Source organism: Nerophis lumbriciformis, linkage group LG19, assembly GCF_033978685.3.
Source record: "Nerophis lumbriciformis linkage group LG19, RoL_Nlum_v2.1, whole genome shotgun sequence".
In the NCBI taxonomy this organism is placed as follows: domain Eukaryota; kingdom Metazoa; phylum Chordata; class Actinopteri; order Syngnathiformes; family Syngnathidae; genus Nerophis; species Nerophis lumbriciformis.
Genome location: NC_084566.2, coordinates 29926625 through 29944748, shown reverse-complemented (window position 1 = coordinate 29944748; position 18124 = coordinate 29926625). Strand labels below are relative to the sequence as shown.

Sequence of the window (18124 nt, the reverse complement as noted above, 5' to 3'; positions counted from 1 at the left end):
TACATTCTTTGGTAGCAGGTCATAGTTTGCTTTGTACATCATTTTAGCTGTTTGCAATTTTACCAAATCACCAAACTTTAATATTTTTGACTCAATTAATAAAGGGTTTGTATGTTCTCTATATCCAACATTATGTATTATTCTAATTGATCTTTTTTGTAACACGGTTAGCGAATTTAGTGCACATTTGTAGTTATTTCCCCATATTTCTGCACAATAACTCAGCTATGGTAAGACTAGTGAGCAGTAGAGAATATGAAGTGATTTTTGGCCCAGGCCTCATGTTGTATGTTTTGTATATGAGATTTCCAATTCATTTAATCATCTATTAATACTCCCAAAAATCTTGTTTCTTTTACCATTTCAATATCTACTCCGTCTATATGTATTTGTGTATGATGCTCTTTTCTACTGTTACCAAATAGCATTATTTTAGTTTTACTGAAATTCAAGGATAGTCTGTTTTTGTCAAACCATCTTTTTAATTTGTTAATTTCTTCTGTTATTATTTGTATTATCTTCTGTGTGTTCTCTCCTGAACAGAAAGCACTTGTGTCGTCTGCAAATAAAACTAACTTTCTCCCACTCTCAATTGTCAAATATATATCGAACATTCTACCAAACATTTTTTATTGATATTGTTTATGTGGTATATCACAATATATATTGAAATAGTTTTATCACCCAGCCATTTGTTACATCTTGTCTGACTGTGTTTACAAAATAAGAGTCCCAGAAAAATAGCTTACATATTTACACACAGTTTTTTTTTAGGAACATTTGAACATTCTTACCTTTTTCACGGGTATAAAATAATATTAACTATTGTAAATATAAAACTAAATTCAGGGTTTTCACTTTTTGTATTTGATTTTTGCGCACCGCCCAGGCAAAATATATGCTGCCACACCTTAAAAATGTTTTTTTTTTCACGTGAAAACAAATTAAAGTAAAATAAGGTGTTGCAGTGTCGAGAAGAAGGCACACAAAGTCTGACGCTCTTTAACTTTTTTTTTGCCAATCTTATACCAACAACCAGCACAATTCCAACATGTGCACATATGTTCGTCTCAATGCTTCCCCAGACACTTGACACTTCCTCATTTTCCGCCGACACGTCGTGTTCATAACATACAGGTCATTACAGTATAATTGGATATCTATACATAGATATATATACAGTATTTTATTATATATTGGCCCAAGTGTGTGAATCAATTTGAGTGCGAATTATTGTCTGTCTGTGTTGGCCCTGCGATGAGGTGGCGACTTGTGCAGGGTGTACACTGCCTTCTGCCCGAGTGCAGCTGGTATAGGCTCCAGCCCCCCGACGATCCCAAAAGGGACAAGCGGTAGAATATGTATGTATTGGATGGATGGATGGATTTGCGCACTAATGACTAGTGATGCATCGTAAAGTCCGCAAAAAAAAGACTTTACTCAGCGAAACAGCACTGCCGAAACCGGATGTTGGGATAATGGAAGCAATACAGATGGGATTGTCTGGATCAGAGGCAGCATATCTGAGATGTGGACGTACTTTAATAAATCCTGCATAAACCCGCGGACAGTGATCTACAAAATGTAAGATGACAGTAGCTGTGTTTTCATTGCAGTTTTTCCTCAAAATAAAAGCGATATTTCTAAACTTTTGATAGACCGACTTGTAGGTGTTTCCATTGAAGGGTGTTTTGTGTCATGAACCGTAATTCTCTGCTGTTGCCATGATGTCAATAGAAGACGAAGGCAGCGTCCTTACGGCGTCCTTCACACTTGTTAGGGCATGTGGGTCTTTCTGAGCCTGCGGGGAAGGGACCCGCGAGACGGCTCGGTGCGACGATTCCACCGAGCTGCACCAGACAGATTTAATTTAATTTAAAAACTGTACTTTTAAGTCGAAACCAAAATGTTGATCATTTTAATGAACTATAATTTAAAAAAGGCTTGGAAATATCAAATTTTTTTAGTATCGAAACAATATCTAACTGTGACACTAAAATATTTAACCGAATCCTGAATTATGTGTATCGTTGCACCCCTAATTCAGTTCAGTTTCAGTTTCACGAACCACAATAACATCCTCGGATCTGAACCCATTTCCGGGCAAGAAAAAACTCAGAGAGAGACCTTGGGGTGTATCCCGGACTAGCCCCCAAATTGTTTACCATGAATTGATTAACGTGGACCCCGACTTAAACAAGTTGAAAAACTTATTCGGGTGTTACCATTTAGTGGTCAATTTTACGGAATATGTACTGTGCAATCTACTAATAAAAGTTTCAATCAGTCAAAACCCCCCTCCCTCGTTAGCTTAGCTGCTAGCTAGGTTGTTTCTTTCACCGAGTCGAGTTCTTGCTCAAAACCCCCCTCCCTCGTTAGCTTAGCTGCTAGCTAGGTTGTTTCTTTCACCGAGTCGAGTTCTTGCTCAACTTGTGTTTCTTGTATAGTATAGTATAGTAAACTATAGTAAAGTTTAACATTGTAACTGTAATTTTTTAGTATCGAAACAATATCTAACTGTGACACTAAGATATTGAACCGAACCGTGAATTTTGTGTATTGTTGCACCCCTAATTCAGTTCAGTTTCAGTTTATTTCGAACATGCATACGATGCAATGTAATGCATCACACAATTCCAGTTGTTTCATTACAGCACGACCTAATATTTACTGTTATTATTTCGCAATTTTTTAATGCAATTTTTTGTAATGGAATGTTTCAATACAAGTACACTTTCACTTGCAATTATTTTCTTATTTCAAAATCACATTTTAAGAAATACTTTTAAGAAGGTTTAAACTGTCCAAAGTTGTTCATGGTGAAGAGGGAAAAAAATACATTTGTATTTTGTAACAGACTTAAGACATTTTCAATATTCAAGTGTCAGTCGAAATTGATACAAACTTAAATTTGGCCCTACTAGTTTTGTTTGACTTTGAGGCATACTTTTTCTCTAAAACTTTGGTTAAAATCCAGACAGAAGTGTTGTATACAACAGTGGTCCCCAACCTTTTTGTAGCTGCGGTCAACGCTTGAAAATTTGTCCCACGGACCGAGGGGGGAGGGTTATGGTATTTTATTTTTTTGTTTTGTTTTTGTCATAAATAAATACAATCGTGTGCTTACGGACTGTATCCCTGTAGACTGTATTGATCTATATTGATATATAATGTATATATTGTGTTTTTTATGTTGATTTAATTAAAAAAAATATATATATATTTTATTTTTTTAATTTCTTGTGCGGCCCGGTGGTTGGGGACCACTGGTATACATGACCCGCCAGAAGTGTTTAAAAATAGTTCTCTCTGAATCAATAACAGGCTTTAAAGGATATCCAGTGCTATTAAAAGTAGAGTAAATAAAGTTTAGTAGCTGCTGTCGTTCAGCCTCGCTTTTTGTTTCTTTTTCCTGAAATTATTTTAAACTACTAGCTCAATTCAAACTGTGGACTCCCCCGAGCAGCTGGTTCACCTTCAGTAAACAACATGGCTAACATTCATCCCTTCAATGAGTCTCACCCCCCTGTGTGCAGGCGAAGTGGAGGTGGAGGAGGATGCCAAGGAAGAAAAAATTAAAAAGGAGGTGAGCGAGGAGGCGAGAGCAGAGGACAAAGAGGAAGAGGCCAAGAGCGCAGATGAAACAGTTAAGGAGGCGGAAAATAATCCCAAAGATGGCATACATGAGGAGAAAAGGCCTGATACTGTTGAAGAGAAGAAGAGTGATGAAAAGGACACTGAAGTGCCAGAGAAGCCTCCTAAAGAGGAGGCCAAGAAAGCACCAATCAGCAGCTTCTTTGGTCAGGAGACACCAATTCAAATAGATTGTGGTCACAACAGCAATGACTAACTGTTTTTGTTTACCTACCGCCTCTTAGCTCCCAGGAAAGCTGCAGTGAAGACAGAGAAATCCGAGAAGAATGAAGGCGAGAAGAAGAAGTCTTTAGTCGAGGACTCAAAAAAGTGAGGAAACAGGAAGTGACCTTGCCATATAAGTCTCCCGTCCCAACACCGTGACGCCACCTTTTCTTCCACAGGGAGTCAACTCTGACCGAGACCGACTACGATCCGTCCAGACCCAACTACCACCCTGTGAACCACGCCTGCTGGAAACAGGGTCACAAGTTAGTCTCCTGAGTGTACTCACCCTCTGCCAATGCAATTTAAAGTCCGATTGACGAGTGTGAGCGCAATCGTGCTCAATTTACCTTTTTTGTTACGTTAGATAAGGTGGGCAAAGTCACGACACCACCGCAGGTACATGCAACATGGCCAAGTCTTAGAATCAATGCGATCGCTCCTCACCAGTTCCTAATGATAAACCGTCACATTTTATAACAGAAATTAAAGGTCTGTTTGCAACCATTACGCGGATGCCTAGAGGGTGCTAACTTGTAAATGTGTTTTAAGTAGGGCTGTCAAAGTTAACGCAATAATAACGTGTTCACTAAGGCTGCAGCTAACGATTATTTTTCTATCGATTAATCTATAGATTGTTTTTTCGATTAATCGGTTAATCTATAGATTATTTTTTTTCGATTAATCTATAGATTATTTTTCCTTTTACCGATTATTTTTTTTAATTTAAAATGAAGATGAAAAAAATAAATGTAGGCCAGTTTTTTCAAAAGGCATGGCTTTCATTTACAAAAAAAAAAAGTATGGCCACTCAGTCAACATTGACAACATGACAAAATATTCTGTAACAATGTAAACATTTAAAACATTTAACAAAATTAAAAGTAGCTTATTTGCTTTTTAATGTGCAAATATAAAAGTAAACATCCAGTGCAAATCTTAATCACTCAGAACCACACAATACTCTTGTTGCAACAATATTATATAAAGAGCAAAATAATCTTAAAAGATATGCAGACATGGTGGAAAGCGATGCTATAAGTTAAAAAATATTTGTTTTTGACTTCGTTTTGGTTTAGATTTTAGTAGGGATGTCAGGTAATATCGGACTGCTGATATTATCGGCCGATAAATGCTTTATAATGTTAAATCGGAAATTATCGGTATCTGTTTCAAAATTATCGGTATCTGTTTCAAAAAGTAAAATTTATGACTTTTTAAAACGCCGCTGTGTACACGGACGTAGGGAGAAGTACAGAGCGCCATTAAACCTTAAAGGCACTTCCTTTGCGTGCCGGTCCAGTCACATAATATCTACGGCTTTTCACACACACGAGTGGATGCAAGGCATACTTGGTCAACAGCCATACAGGTCACACTGAGGGTGGCCGTTTAAACAACTTTAACACTGTTACAAATATGCGCCACACTGTGAACCCACACCAAACAAGAATGACAAACACATTTCGGGAGAACATCCACACCGTAACACAACATAAACACAACAGAACCCCTTGCAGCACTAACTCTTCCGAGACGCTACAATATACACACCCCGCTAAATCTCTCTCTCCCCCTCCCCCAACTCCGCCCACCTCAACCTCCTCATGCATGTCACAAATTCCAAGCTGCTGTTTTTAAGCATTTTTAAACAATTATGCAATTTGGGACTTCAATAATAAATATGGCAGTGCCATGTTGGCACTTTTTTCCATAACTTGAGTTGATTTATTTTGGAAAACCTTGTTACATTGTTTAATGCATCCAGCGGGGCATCACAACAAAATTAGGCATAATAATGTGTTAATTCCACGACTGTATATATCGGTATCGGTTGATATCGGAATCGGTAATTAAGAGTAGGACAATATTGGAATATCGGATATCGGCAAAAAACCCATTATCGAACATCTCTAGATTTTAGCTCTGCCGACAACTGCTAATGTTGTTGTGAGTCAGCCATTTTTGAATGTGTCGAGACAAGCGTGTCCCACTGTAGTGACAGCTGCTACCTTGCATAATAGAAATAATCAGGGCTCGAAATAAGACCGGAAACAATCCACAAAGTCAGGGAAATTGCAGTAAAACAGAATATAAATGATAGGACAAGCAAACGGGCAGAAGCACAAGTGTTAGCAGAACGCAGGGCAGACGGGTGCCAGTAGAACACCTAAGTCTTGCACAGTGCAAATAGCCTACATGAGTACATCGTTAGATTATCCACTTTGACTCATTGGTCTCTCTTTCTCTAGGGTGCCCTACCTTGCAGTGGCACGCACCTTTGAGAGGATCGAAGAGGACTCCGGAAGGTGAGAAAATAAATGTTAAACCGAGAAGTAGGTCTCGGAATGTTCCAAGAGGTTTCCTTTATTGAAGCTGCTGGTCGGTCCAGAGATGATAAAATCTTGGAGACATTTTTTTTTTAAATTCTCCGAGTCTGAATTTTAAAACCTGAACCTGTAAAGATTTGTAAGTGAAGCTTCCCTTTTCTCAACATGTATGAATCCTAATTAAAAACAACAAAGTCTCTCCTCCAAAAAGCTCCAGACAAATCTCATTAGCTGCCGCATCGCGTTGACGTCTCAAAGCTGTTGTCTTTGTCCTTAGACTGAGGAACATCGAGACGCTGTCCAACCTGTTCCGCTCCGTGATACTTCTCTCTCCAGGTAAGTGTCATTTTATTTGCCGCGCTGCACGTTGGCAGCCAGCTGCTCCATCAAGGAGACGCTTCACTTTTCAGGAGCTTTGTAGATGTTTTCATGTCTTGAGAAATGTGTGTGTGTCTGTGTGTCTGTGTGTGTGTGTGTGTGTGTGGGTGGGTGTGTAGACGACCTGCTGTGCTGCGTATATTTGTGTTTAAACCAGCTGGGTCCTGCCTACCTTGGGATGGAACTTGGAGTTGGGGAGACAGTGCTGATGAAAGCTGTTGCACAAGCGACTGGTAACACAAACGTGCACACACACGCACACTTTGAAACCAAAACACTTGTTTGGCTCTCTGCTGCTGTTGTTTACTATCTTGCTTTTTTCCAGGGCGACAGCTGGATAAAATCAAGTCAGAGGCCCAGGAGAAAGGAGACCTGGGCCTTGTGGCTGAGAGTTCCCGTAGTAATCAGCGGACCATGTTCCAGCCGGCCAGTCTGACAGTAGGGGGTGTGTTTAAGAAACTGAAGGAAATCGCCAGCATGAGTGGAAACTCGGTGAGCCGGATGATGATGTTTTTATATTTATTGTTTTTTATTATACAATAAGGGGAAAGCAATAAAACAAAAATGCTTGTGTGGTGGAATAAGCCAGTAAGTCTTTATTTTGACTTCAGCAGGGCCCGTCAATTCCGGGTTTTTTTTACCAAAAAATATATACCGTATTTTTCGGACTATAAGTCGCAGTTTTTTTCATAGTTTGGCCGAGCTCCAGTGCGGTTTATATATGTTTTTTTCCTTCTTTATTATGCATTTTCGGCAGGTGCGACTTATACTCCGGTGCGACTTATACTCCGAAAAATACGGTAGTTCTTCTAAGTTCTGACTCCCGGAAGAATGAAAATGAATTGACTTATAAAAATGTATATTACATTAATTAGCTTTGTCGGCTTTAACACAGCACTAAGTTGTTGCTTAGCATGTATTGAGCTACATACATTTGTTTTTAGCATCTTAAATGTACAAAATGTATCAAAGTAAACCCCTTAATACTTCAATATTTATGTATGTGCTTTAGACACCTCTGATGTTTCCTTGCAATGTTACATTGCTATCCACTAGCCTGGCATGCAAGCTACATTGATTTTATCAAATCAAATCAACTTTATTTATAAAGCACATTTAAAATTTATTACAGGGGTAGCCAAAGTGCTGTACAATGGACAGGTTAAAAGATAAAACGAGTACCGAGCAAACACAACACAACACAAACAGAACACGATAAAAATTTTAGTCTTTTTTCTTTTTTTTTTTAATCTTCATTTTAAACATTTCACACATTGATTATTGTTTTTCTCGTTTGCCTAAAGCAATCAGTTCCCTTTCTGTCCCTGTTTTTTCCACCGCCGTTCCCCCTAGACGGAACATGGCGTTTGTTTCACTGACCTCAAGTCTTTGTGTGCTCGCTTGTCCCGTGAATCTCAATTTTCTCTCTCCATCTCAGGCCATGAATAAGAAAATCGACATCATCAAAGGCCTTTTTGTGGCGTGCCGATTCTCAGAGGCCCGCTACATCGTCAGGTAAGGGAGCACACTGACACACACGCACATGCACATACACTTGCACTTCAATCAATCATAGTTTATTTATATAGCCACAAATAATCACAAGTGTCTAGAAGGGCTGCACAAGCCACAACGACATCCTCGGCTCAGATCCCACATCAGGGCAAGAAAAAACTCAACCCATTGGGCACAATGAGAAACCTCGGAGTGGACCGCAGATGTGCAATGGATGTCGAGTGGATCTAGTTAATAGTGTGAGAGTCACACTATTAACTAGTCACATACACTTGCACTTGCACATACACATTAACACACGGGGCACAGAGACCACGTGAAAGCCATTTTTGATTGACAGGTCGCTCGCAGGGAAGCTGAGAATTGGATTGGCCGAGCAGAGCGTCCTGTCAGCATTGAGCCAAGCCGTGTGCCTGACTCCTCCCCCAAAAGGTAAACGTGAGGATTGTTGAGCCTGTGAGATGTTTGCAGTTGCCATGGAAGCACCAGCAAGCTTTGACCTGCTTTGCCTTAGCCACAATGAACGAGTGATGATTGCACCTTTGCCTTTTAACAAGATCCAATACAAGGGCTGGATTAAAAAAAACGGCTTTTACAATTTGATAATGCTCCCTTTTAGAGAGGAATTAATTGAACAAGAACTTTAGCTGCACTTTATCACACTGAATGCTTTTTGAGGAGTATCTCCTCGCTCATGGCCTGATGAAACACAAGTTCTTCATCGACTGCTTCGCTTGACATAGTTTTGTTGGGCGATGCTCATGTGATGTTGAAATAATATAGCTAGGAGGTCACATAGATGGCGCTGGAGCTGGAATGTTTTATTTATGGAGTGCTCATTCAAGATGTTTATATTTATATATATATATATATATATATATTTATTTATCTACAAGGGGCGTCGATTAATTTAAAACATTTCCTGTCCTAAATTCCATAAACACAGTGATGGTGAATGTGATGTCGGAGCTGTGAAATCACTTTTTTTTGCGTGCTGCTGACATTTCAACAGGATTCTTTTCTTAGCTGCTATCACCAGAACTGCGCACAGCCAATTAACTTGTTTAACGTTGAGCCTATTAGTATTCGGGGCTTCTTCACCAATGGAAGTATGCTTTAATAAGAGCCAATTAGACCGTAGTCTCTGGGGGGAAATTTGCATTAATCAGTTTGGACCAGAAATGTTCCACTTAATTTTTTTCATTTATTTGTTATTTGATCAATAGCACACTTTAAAATCAAACTCTTGTATTTAATCTGTGTTGCTGTTACACTCCAATCCTGTAAGAGGGTGCATAGTGGTGCCAGCTTCTGAATAAATCCAGAATAATACATGTCTTCTCCATCAATGATAAATAAAATATTCCTAGTACCGTGGAACCTCGATTTATGAACTTAAAAGTTCTTCAACAGGGTTCATAAATAGAAAGGTTTGCATATTGAAACAAATATTTCCAAATTAAATAATGTCAATATGAATAATAGGTTTCAGCCTTGACAAAAGTCCATATTTTAGTAAAGGGTTGTATACTTTGACCACAATATAAAGTGCTATACAGTACTTTTTATTAAACTAATGATGGATCAACTTTTTTCCTAATAACAAAGAAAAAACAACAATTAGTTAAACTGTCCTTGTATAATATCCAGCCGCCCTGCCGACATGTACACAAACTGTCACTCGCAGTTCAAAATCACAAAAGTTTTAAACATCCAGGTTTCTACAAATATTAAGGAAAAACATTTTTTTATCCACTTTACCATCTTCTTTGCGTGCAGCAGAAAGGAGGAAAAAAGGGGGGAGGAGGCAGAGTCGACAACACTGTAGGTACTTCTTAAATGTGTCAAACCACACATAATTTGTCCATTGCTTTCTAATATTTAGGTAGCAAAACCAGAAACATGCTGTTAAAAGGCTAAAAAAACAACACTTACAGTACAGTAATTTAATACTTAACACAATAGGTAATGACAACAATGCTGTGCTTGTAACTTTCAAAGTAAACATACATATTTTATTTAATTGTACTTATTGAACTACTAAAAAACTCACAATGTGTTTTGGCTCATCTCAGGCAACATTATTTTCTTTTCTTACAAGGTTTCTAAGCTAAAGTGAACTGAATGTAACAGGAGTGAGATTTTAGTCCTGGAATATGAAATATAGACACCATTACCGGTACATTAATGCTAAATATCATATTGACATTAAGCACATTTCAATGATTCAACAAAAAAATTATAACATAAAAAAAATAATTTATGTAACCGGACTTTGCTGAGATTTAACACTAAGTCATGGTTGATAAAAATCAATTAGTTAATTTACTTTTAGCCTTTCTGTGGTGAATAAGGCAACTTTCTGTGGACCATGTTACCTGTGGAATATTCCAATTTAACAGGACTGAGTGAAAAGTAAAGTGTGAATTTCAGTTGTTAAAAAGAAAAAAATAAAACTAGACTTCCGGTTGAGGACGCATGGCGTGAAGACGTATTAGCCTCTAGCTCCCGCTTTACTCTTCCTTTTAACATGCACCCCACCTGTATTTGAAGAGCATTTAACCGCTGGTAACTCTTTTCTACTACAACGACGCATAGCAACACGCTTGATGACTGACAATGCCTCCCAAATCTGCAAAGTCGCAAGAGAAGGCAGAGGCAGATGCTGCAGCCGTTAGCAAATCTGAGCTAATTGCTATATTATCGGACCACAGATCAACCTTGTTGACTGAGCTCAAAACATCCTTTAGCGAGGTGAACGAGAAGCTGGACGGACTTCAGGAGACTGTCAATAGACATAACTATAGATTGACTTCATTAGAGGAAAATGCCGAATCCCTACATCAGCGGTTGGAGCAGGTGGAGGCTGTTTGTGACATGCTACAGGCCGACAACCAGAAGCTAAAGGCTAAGCTCACCGACCTGGAGGGAAGGAGCAGGCGGAGTAATGCCCGGCTAGTTGGCTTACCTGAAGGAATAGAAGGCCCGCAACCTACCAAGTTTTTCTCCTTGTTGCTGAAGGAAGTACTTGGTGAGGAAGTATTCGCCTCTCCACCTATATACAAACTTTTCTTTCGGAATTTGGCATATCCGATATATGGCGTTTTTTGCATCCAAAAAGTAGGGAATACTCCTTCTTTTCGCATGTGCACCACACATATAGCAGAATCGACTATTTTTTCACTGACAATAAATTAACTCCCTACATAAGTTCTTGTGAGTATCAAACTATACTAATATCTGACCATGCTCCCCTTTTATTGAAGCTGAATTTGCCTGAATCAAGGACAATTAGAAGAAATTGGAGGTTTAACTCTCTATTATTAGCAGATGAAAATTTTGTACTTTTTTTATCAGAACAAATCTCTCTATTTTTGGAAATAAACATGACCACAGATGTTTCAGTTGCGACTGTTTGGGAGGCCCTTAAGGCTTACTTAAGAGGGCAGATAATATCTTTCATGGCTAATAAGAGAAAGAACTCTGAAGCAAAACAACTAAGTCTGGACAAGCAAATAGCTGAAATTGATAAAATATATGCACAATTCCCATCTCCTGACTTATATAAAGAGCGTATGAAACTTAAAGCAGAATATGACCTTATTTCATCATTTTTCATTGAAAACCTTCTGCTCAGGAATAGGAGTGTTCTGTATGAACATGGTGAGAAGGCAGGGGAAATTCTGTCCAGACAATTGAAGGGGGTAAGAGCTAAACAAATTATCAATGGGGTGCTTTCTCAGGATGGTAGGGTCACTACAGACCAACAGGAAATAAATAATATTTTTAAAGATTACTATTGTAAACTGTATGCATCCAACAGTCCCTCCAATCCCAATGCCATACAGGACTTCTTTAAGGATCTGCGTATCCCATCCTTGCCACCAGATCAGGTCTTAAATCTAGATAAGCCAGTAACACAACAAGAAATATCGGAGGCCATTAAGTCTCTGCAAACTAAAAAATCACCTGGTTTGGATGGTCTGCCGTGTGAATTTTATGTGAAATTCTCTACACAGTTAGCTCCTATTTTGGCAGCCATGTATTCAGAATCACTAGTAGCGGGATTTCTCCCAACCACCCTAAATCAGGCATGCATAACATTACTGGCAAAAAAGAGCAAGGACCCCTTAGACTGCGGATCCTATAGACCCATATCTTTGTTAAACACAGACTATAAAATATTGGCCAAAGTATTAGCTTACCGTTTGGAAAACATTTTACCCAGTTTAATATCCCCAGACCAGACAGGTTTTGTTAAGCATAGACGCTCCTTTTTTAATACCCGACGCCTGTTTAACATAATGTACACTCCTTGTCAAGCTGCTTCAGAATGTCTTCTCTCCATGGATGCAGAGAAGGCATTCGATAGAGTAGAATGGGACTACCTCTTTGAAACGCTGGCAAAATTCGGATTTGGGGAAACATTCATCACATGGATAAAACTGTTATATTCCAGCCCTTCTGCTATGATTCTGACTAATAATTTGTATTCAAGTCCTTTTGATTTACACCGTGGAACTCGCCAGGGATGCCCCCTCAGTCCCCTTCTTTTTGTCCTGGCTATCGAACCCCTAGCTTTAGCCATTAGATCTAATCACTCTATAATGGGCATACATAGAGGAAACATAGAACATAAATTGTCCCTTTATGCTGACGATCTTCTCCTTTATGTGTCCAACGCAGAATCTGCAATTCCATTAATTCTTAGCCTGTTACAACAGTTTGGTGAAATCTCCGGTTATAAATTGAATTTAAATAAAAGTGAGCTACTGCCCTTGAATATGGACGTCTCAATACTAGAAAACATTGGGTTGCCCTTTAAGATCACTACAGACAGTTTTAATTACCTCGGAATTACTATTACAAAGAATTTTAAAGACCTCTTCAGGCAAAACTTTGGGAAGTTGTTTACACAAACCAAGCAAGATCTGGCTAATTGGACTCCCCTTTTCATTTCACTTATAGGCAGAGTCAATGTAATTAAGATGACTGTGCTTCCAAAATATTTGTATCTGTTTCAATGCTTACCTGTATTTATCCCTGGTACATTTTTCAAAAAATTAGACTCAATAATCTCATCTTATATTTGGAATGGCAAACAGCCACGTCTGCGCAAGGAGTTTTTACAAAGAGCAAAACATGATGGAGGTATGGCCCTTCCAAATTTCTGTATGTATTACTGGGCCACCAACTTGCATTGCATGTCATACTGGACATATTACCATCTACATAAGGAAAGTCCTACATGGGTGAAGCTGGAGACACATTCTAGTGGTTCTGCTTCTTTAGCAGCCCTAATGGGTGCAGCTTTGCCTCTATCAGTGAAGACAATTAATATTAATCCTGTAGTAAGTCACTCGCTCAAAATATACTGTCAATTTCGAAAACATTTTAACCTGCAAGGAATGAGCCTTTTCAGTCCAGTAGCATCAAATCACTGCTTTCCACCTTCAACACTTGACACAGCTTTTAATATGTGGCATCAAAGGGGTTTGAAATGCTTCAATGATCTTTTTATAGACAATATATTCTCCTCTTTTACGGAGTTGTCCAAGAAATTTAATCTACCCAGTTCCCATATATTTAGATATTTCCAGATAAGGGATTATGTTAAAACAGTTCTTCCGCAGTTCCCTAACAAACCCTCTAAATCAACCACAGATGAAATTATGTGTTTAAATCCAATAAAGAAGAGGGCAATATCATATATACTTAATTTACTCTCAGTATTAGAATGCACTTCCATGCTAAGAATCAGAACAGCATGGGAACAAGACCTCCAAACATCAATAGATGACGTAACCTGGGCAAACATTGAGAAAAGGGTTCACTCATCTTCAATGTGCGCACGACACTCACTGGTCCAATTTAAAGTGATACACCGGGTGCACTTCTCAAAAGCAAAATTAGCAAAAATATTTCCCCATATTAACCCATTATGTGATAGATGTAAACTAGATAACGCAACATTAATACACATGTTTTGGCTTTGTCCGAAGCTAAAGGGGTACTGGAAGTCCATCTTCGAAGCACTCTCTACGGTTTTAACAATTCAAATCGATCCAAACCCTTTCATTTCCGTATTTGGAATCATTCCTGAAGGGATAGAACTACCTGTCGGGGGTCACAAAATAGTTGCCTTCACCACCCTCCTCGCACGCCGCCTGATATTGTTGAAGTGGAAGGAGGCTGACCCACCCTTAGTCTCCCACTGGATAAGGGACGTACTAGCAAACCTGAAGCTGGAGAAAATAAGATACACATTACGGGGCTCTGAAAACAAGTTTTTTAAAGTGTGGAGACCTTTTTTTACTTTTTTTGACCAATCTTCTACACAAGTGCAGGAAGAGCCCTAGATATGTACCTAGATATGGCCTTGTCATGCTGCGTCTACATTATGTTTCAGTTTTCAATTACTGTGTTTTAGGTGCCTTGTACTGAACTTTATCTATTTATTTATTTTTTTACTCCGGGTACTTTTGTACTCTTACTTTTGTTTTTTTGTTTTTGTTTTGAGTGACAGCAGGGGTAGGGGATGAAGAGGGTTTGAATATTTTGTCAATGTGAATGTGAAATCAATAAAAAGAACTATGAAAGAAAGAAAAAGAAAAAAATAATCCTAAAGTATAGTTGGTATAAGGAATAGAGGTGTGGAAAATGATCGATTCTCCTATGCATCACGATTTGAACGTGGGCGAATCATGAATCGATGGAAAATGTCTAAACATCGATTAGTATGTTACCGTAAATAAAGTACTACAGACAGTTCTAAAATGTAACATTAACGATATTGTTCTCTAAACTTTAGTTATACGTTTGGTTCTAACTAACCATGGGAGAACCATCAGCTAACATTCTATTAACGTTACAGTGGGTGTTAACTGGGTTAGCCTGGACACACATGGAAGAGGGAGGAGAGGACAAGCTATGCTAGCTGCTGTACTAAGCGAGCTTTAATGTGAAGTAGTGAAAAACGAAAAGAATAAATGATTTGTACACTTCAACAGAAGGCTAATAGAAACCGTGTTACAGCAGAGCAAAACCAGCTAAGAAGAGGGAATTAGCAATTAAAAGCATAAGTCAGGAGAGACAATAACATCTACAGAGTACGGCAACATGTCTGTCATCTATAGATATGAATGAGCAGAGGGACAACAGTGTTGTCTTTGAGCCGCAAGTTTATGGCGACTGGGGACAAAATGTCTGAAAGTTCTGTGGTTTTAGAATGCACAACAATTAAAGGATGCCTGCTCGCTAAGTAGGGCTTTTTTTTTGCCCACGTAGCAGGCAGCACATATTTTGTCTTCCATATATATGTAGTATACAGTATCTACGCTGGTATGATCTATACTGCTAAACCCAAAAACTGGAAACGACACAATACTGCATATGTCAGTAGCCAAAGTAATAATAATTCAATACATTTAGAATATATACTAATATTACATCAAGGTTTCTCCTTAATGTAATTGAATGTGGTGCGACGCAACGACGTGTTTATTACCGCCACACCTTGAAAATAAGTTATTTCTTTAACTTGAAAACAATTTAAAGTAATATAATATATTGTAGCCCCCAGAAGAAATCACACAAAGTCTGGCGCTATTTTTAACTTTTATTACCAATTTTATGATAACAAACGGCACATTTCCAACAGGTTTTGCCTCCTGTGCAAACACTTTCGTCTCGTGAGTCATTTCTTTACCAGACACAAAACAAAACTTTCCTCATTCTCCGCCAATCACCTTTCAGTCACGGACAGTGTGTTTGCAAACATGGAAACGTGGAAAAACTGAGTTTCCAATCATTTCTACAACTCTTATATTTTTGTGATAAGAGTTATTGGAGCACATACTTGTTGGTCACAAAAAACATTCATGAAGTTTGCTTCTTTTATGAATTTATTATGGGTCTACTAAAACTGTGACCAAATCTGCAGGGTCAAAAGTATACATACAGCAACATACATTATCAATTTTGGTGATGTAGAAAAGTTATAATCAAATCAAATTAGCTCAATGGCATGGCCTCTTAACTTCATGTGAGTGATTATGATTGACGACACTTGTTGACTTCTCTGAGCCCATTTAATAAATAGGGCTCATGTGATGCAGTCATTAGACTTGGTTACAAACTTGACAATGGGGAAAGTCAAAGGAACTCAGCACAGATTTGAAAAAAACGAATCATTGACTTGAACAAGTCAGGAAGTCACTTGGAGCCATTTCAAAGCAGCTTAAGGTCCAAAGAGCAACTGTGCAGACAATTGTTCGTAAGTATAAAGTACATGACACAGTTTTGTCACTGCCACAATCAGGAAGAAAACGCAAGCTATCACCTGCTGCGACAATGGAGAAAGTCAAAGGAACTCAGCACAGATCTGAAAAAACTAATCATTGACTTGAACAAGTCAGGAAAGTCACTTAGAGCCATTTCAAAGCAGCTTATGGTCCAAAGAGCAACTGTGCAGACAATTGTTCATAAGTATAAAGTGCATGGCACTGTTTTGTCACTGCCACGATCAGGAAGAAAACGCAAGCTATCACCTGCTGCTTAGAGAAAATTGGTCAGGATGATCAAGAGTCAACCGAGAACCACCAAAAAGCAGGTCTGCAATGAATTGGAAGCTGCTGGAACACAAGTGTCAGTGTCCACAGTCAAGCGTGTTTTGCATCGCCATGGACTGAGAGGCTACCATGCAAGAAGGAAACCCTTGCTCTAGAAACGACACCTTAAGGCTCGTCTAAAGTTTACTGCTGATCACATGGACAAAGAAAAGACCTTCTGGAGGAAAGTTCTGTGGTCAGATGAAACAAAAATTGAGCCGTTTGGCCACAATACCCAGGAATATGTTTGGAGGAGAAAATGTGAGGCCTTCAATCCCATGCAACACCATGCCTACCGTCAAGCATGGTGGTGGTAGTATTATGCTCTGGGCCTGGGCAGATTTGGTCACATTTTCAATAGACCCATAAAAAATTCATAAAAGAACCAAACTTCATGAATTTTTTTGTGCTCCAATCACTCTATCACAAAAAAAGAAGAGTTGTAGAAATGATTTGAAACTCAAGACAGCCATGACATTGTTAACTATTGACCACAACTGTATATAGCCTATTATGTGTGCACTATTGACAAGTGATGTACTGGAAACTTGACCACAGAAAAAATACTTTGATCACCGAAAACCGTGCTACCGAAACCGGATATAAGCAAAACGCACGTCATTGTCTGTTGTCAGCTTGTCTGCGGTGCGGACGTGATTTTTATATGTATTGCAGATAGACCCGCGGACAGCTATCTACAAAATGTGCAAATATGAAGAGGACAGTGGCAGCTTTTAATAAGACAATGTCCAACTAGATCAACAGCGTGAAGCAAGCGTGACGTCATGCTTGCTGCAGCTCTCTTCTTTCGTCAGGGACATCGAGGGACAGAAGTAGTCTCTAAACACGACTACATTCTATAATAACGCCAGAAAAAGATGCTAGATTAGTTGCTAGTTGTTTTTAATTTAAAAAAGTCATTAAAAGTCTGTTAACACTTGAAAAAATTACATTGTACATTGTACAAAAAGCAGCAACAATTCAAAATATGGCAAAATGATACAAGAAATATTTAAATACTAATAACAGATTTGTTTTAAATGTATGCATACATTTTTTTAGCCATAACCATGCAGGTATGTTGGCGGTTTAGGGGAAACCCTGATATGTACAACATAATATACAATTTAATAATTAAACATCTATAAGTACGGTAATCAATTTAGTATCAAATTGAAGCCCTTGATTTGTAATTTTAATCGAAATGTGAGGTGCCTAAAGATTCCCACCTTTAGGAAGGAGTAACTCAAATATGAAAAAATAATATATGATTTAAATAATATTTAATGGTAAAGTCTAGTTTTAGAAAGCAGGGACAAGTAAAAAAGGCTACTTTTCCGACATTAAAGGTAATTTAAATTCATCTTTTAGATTGTGTTGATTAAAAATGCAATCTAATCAATGTTCAGGACACTTTGCGTAATAAAAAAAAAT

The 18124-nt window shown here is 38.4% G+C and overlaps 1 protein-coding gene across 3 annotated transcripts in view; it reads left to right on the top strand.

The window, feature by feature from the left end:
* lig1 (ligase I, DNA, ATP-dependent) overlaps positions 1 to 18124 on the top strand; it is an 80286-nt gene that overhangs the window by 16416 nt on the left and 45746 nt on the right. For all 3 annotated transcript variants that reach the window (XM_061979010.1, XM_061979011.1, XM_061979009.1), the window contains exons 6-14: positions 3537 to 3800; positions 3879 to 3963; positions 4038 to 4124; positions 6111 to 6167; positions 6466 to 6524; positions 6686 to 6799; positions 6892 to 7058; positions 8005 to 8081; positions 8422 to 8513. In XM_061979010.1, coding sequence (XP_061834994.1) covers positions 3537 to 3800; positions 3879 to 3963; positions 4038 to 4124; positions 6111 to 6167; positions 6466 to 6524; positions 6686 to 6799; positions 6892 to 7058; positions 8005 to 8081; positions 8422 to 8513 — 1002 coding nt within the window. The remainder of the gene's footprint in view (positions 1 to 3536; positions 3801 to 3878; positions 3964 to 4037; positions 4125 to 6110; positions 6168 to 6465; positions 6525 to 6685; positions 6800 to 6891; positions 7059 to 8004; positions 8082 to 8421; positions 8514 to 18124) is intronic.